Raw genomic sequence first — 2,946 nt, 5'->3', positions numbered from 1 at the left:
CTTCTTCTTCCTCCTCCAATGTGTAGTCTACCATATCTACTCCCTTCATATGAAACCAAATGTAGCTAACCACCATCCAGCGGTCTTAATAGCTAGAATGAAAAATCCTAACCATGATGGAAAAAGGTTGATTCCTTCACTAGATGTAGCATTCAAAAGTTGACAATTCTTATGGTTATGCCAACCACACCTTATTTCTTTACTCTATCTTCAACCCGCATGTTGTCTACCGCATCCAAAACCTTTGCATTTTGATGATCTGAGGGTCGCACGTCACTTGCAGCCATAGACCCCATTCTCCCCCTTCTATCAAAACCCACTTTGAAAAGAATAATACAAGCACCCTCTTGGAAATGGCATTAAGACTCTATCTCTCTCACACACACACTTGGGTTTTTGGATTGTGTTGACTACATCACTTAAATTTGCAATTCCATTAATTCTTTGTTATATTTTAAACAAAATTTACTAAAAAATACCCTTCGTGAAAACTGTGAAATTATATAGTGTCATTGTTAAAACATTTAAAAAAAAATTCAATTAATTTCACTATAACATTTTAAAGTATACGATGATTTTTTAACTAATATATAAAAATAATTCAATTCCCAATATAACATTTTGGGTGTTGACATGTGCAAGCAACTTAACGCCAATCCGAATGAAGATGAAATTGTATCTTTTCTGTTACTCAGTTCTGCTTGTGATTGATCATGAAAACCCCAAAAGATTTGAACGTTGCTTCTTAGACTTTAACGATTCATAGATAATACCAACGTTTAATGAGAAATAAACTTTAAATTCCTTATTACTTAATTTTCCATTTGATTTATCCATTAAAAAGTTTGAACCCTGCACCAGAGCAAGCTTTGACCACTAATAACATGAGTTTTACCAGTACACATGGATAATTCCTCAATAAAAATGGAGTTGCATTAATTTACCAAACTCTAAGGAAAGCAGTTTCCTTGTGTGTGTTGCAGAGAAGAGCAGAGAGTCCTTCAAAACAAGATAAGGAAATACAGGTATACATAGGAAATGAACTCAGCACAGAACCTGTATAGCAAATTAGAACGCAATTGGCACTGCTAATCCCTGGTGGGCAGGGAAAACATTTTTGACAAGGAGGCTAGATTACATAGTCTGACCACTCAGAGATGAAGGAGGTATGATCCATGGCTAAACTGTCAGTCTTATCAAGCTTACCGCCAATTAACCGTGCTGGATTGCCAACAGCCGTAGTATAAGGGGGCACATTAGTGAGCACTACAGACCCTGCTCCGATCTTGGCACCCTCCCCAATACTGATATTGCCCAGAACATTCGTTCCAGCGCCAATTAGCACGCCATCTCCAATCTTGGGATGGCGGTCGCCCCCTTGTTTTCCAGTGCCTCCAAGGGTAACATTGTGCAGAATGGAAACATTATTCCCAATTATAGCAGTCTCCCCCACCACCACTCCAGTCGCATGATCAAACATAACCCCCTTGCCAATTTGAGCGCCGGGATGGATGTCAACCGCAAAAACCTCCGAAACCCTACTCTGAATTGCAAGGGCGAGAGGAACCCTTCCCCTGCTCCAAAGCTTATGCGCCACTCTGTGCGCCTGGCAAGCCAGAAAGCCCTTGAAATTGAGCAGGCAATGTATATAAGAAACGCATGCAGGGTCCCTCTCTTTCACAGCCCTAAGATCCGCTCTTATCGCTTCTCGGATCTCTTCATCTTCCAGTAAAACACCTTTAATGACATTGTAGAGGACGGTGCTTGAAAGAGTGCAATTTGAAAGCTTACTGGCCAATTGGAAAGCCAGGGCATCTTCCATAGATTTGTGAGCTAAGACCGAAGTGCACAGAAAAACTGCAAGCAGGGGTTCGTCCTCTGCATCTTTCCTCGCTTCGGCTCGCATTTTCAGCCACAGATTATCAGATTCCAGCGCCTCTTCGGCCTCAGAATGCGATCTCCAAGCAGATTCTGAGAGTTGGGAGCAGGGGTCTGAATTCTTAAGAAAATGGGATTTCTGTGAATCACTAAATTTAGACCAGTGGCAGCCATAAGAAGAATTTTCAACGCAAGGAGACATTGGTGCCTAAAATTTGTAACCCTGGAACTAACAGAGGGCTGCAATTAAATTGAAGCAATTGAAGCAATTGTGTGTATGAAGGCCAAGGGAAACGCGCGCAGTTATATATAGAAAGAGCGCAGGAAAGAGCTGAGATGCTGGTTCGAGAAACTTGCGCCGGCGGTGCATCTGATCCTTGTTCCGAGAAATGAATGACCCCTCAGAAAGGGCTGGGCCAATAGAAGTAGTCAAATCTTGGTGAACAAGCGTGGAATCAATATAGAATCAAGTCGGATCATTTGACCAAATTCTGAGATTGCCGACAACCCTGTTTATAGGGTTAGTGTTAATGACGTGTCTGTGAAATGTTCAAGGATTGTTCACCTCGAAACGGGTGAAGGGAAATGTTAACGAATTTAGGCTGGAGACGTGGCATGAGCATTTTAAGAGGGATTTGTTCTTATGGAATGGATTCATACAAGTGTAATTGAAGCAGGAATCTGTTGTGGAACATTTTCTTGATGCATTTTTTATAATTATTATTAGTATCCCATTTTTATAATTATTATTAAAAGCTAGTTCTATAGTGATCTGTAATTTTGTAATTTTTTTAATTAGGTAAATTGTGGTTTTGAATGTATGAAATTAAATTTATGTAATTTATAGGTGAGTTGAATTGGTAATTTATTACACGGAATTTCTCATTTATCATTAATCTAAAAATTAAAATGTTAAGAATAAATTAGTTCTGGATTTAAAGTTTATAATTATTATTTTTTATACCAAAATATTTTTTTATAATTATTTGATATTTTTATTTTTATATAAATTAATAGTTTATTATTTAAAAATTTATGATTACATAATGTTATTAAATTGAAAAAATT

The 2,946-nt window shown here is 38.2% G+C and overlaps 1 protein-coding gene across 1 annotated transcript; it reads right to left on the bottom strand.

Annotated features, from left to right (window-relative positions):
• Window positions 1–908: 908 nt before the first annotated feature.
• LOC149142692 (serine acetyltransferase 5-like) lies at window positions 909–2,326 on the bottom strand. Its single transcript, XM_089447612.1, has one exon. The coding sequence runs from the start codon at window positions 2,078–2,080 to the stop codon at window positions 1,130–1,132; it is 951 nt and encodes a 316-aa protein (XP_089303738.1). The 5' UTR covers window positions 2,081–2,326; the 3' UTR covers window positions 909–1,129.
• Window positions 2,327–2,946: the final 620 nt, after the last annotated feature.

This window comes from Pinus tabuliformis, chromosome X (assembly GCF_031772625.1).
Source record: "Pinus tabuliformis cultivar Carrire ecotype Pingquan chromosome X, CPIR1, whole genome shotgun sequence".
In the NCBI taxonomy this organism is placed as follows: domain Eukaryota; kingdom Viridiplantae; phylum Streptophyta; class Pinopsida; order Pinales; family Pinaceae; genus Pinus; species Pinus tabuliformis.
This window is presented reverse-complemented; position numbering and strand designations above follow the sequence as displayed.

Coding starts and splice junctions, on each gene's coding strand:
- LOC149142692 (XM_089447612.1), bottom strand. CDS start 2,080: ATGTCTCCTTGCGTTGAAAATTCTTCTTATGGCTGCCACTGGTCTAAA.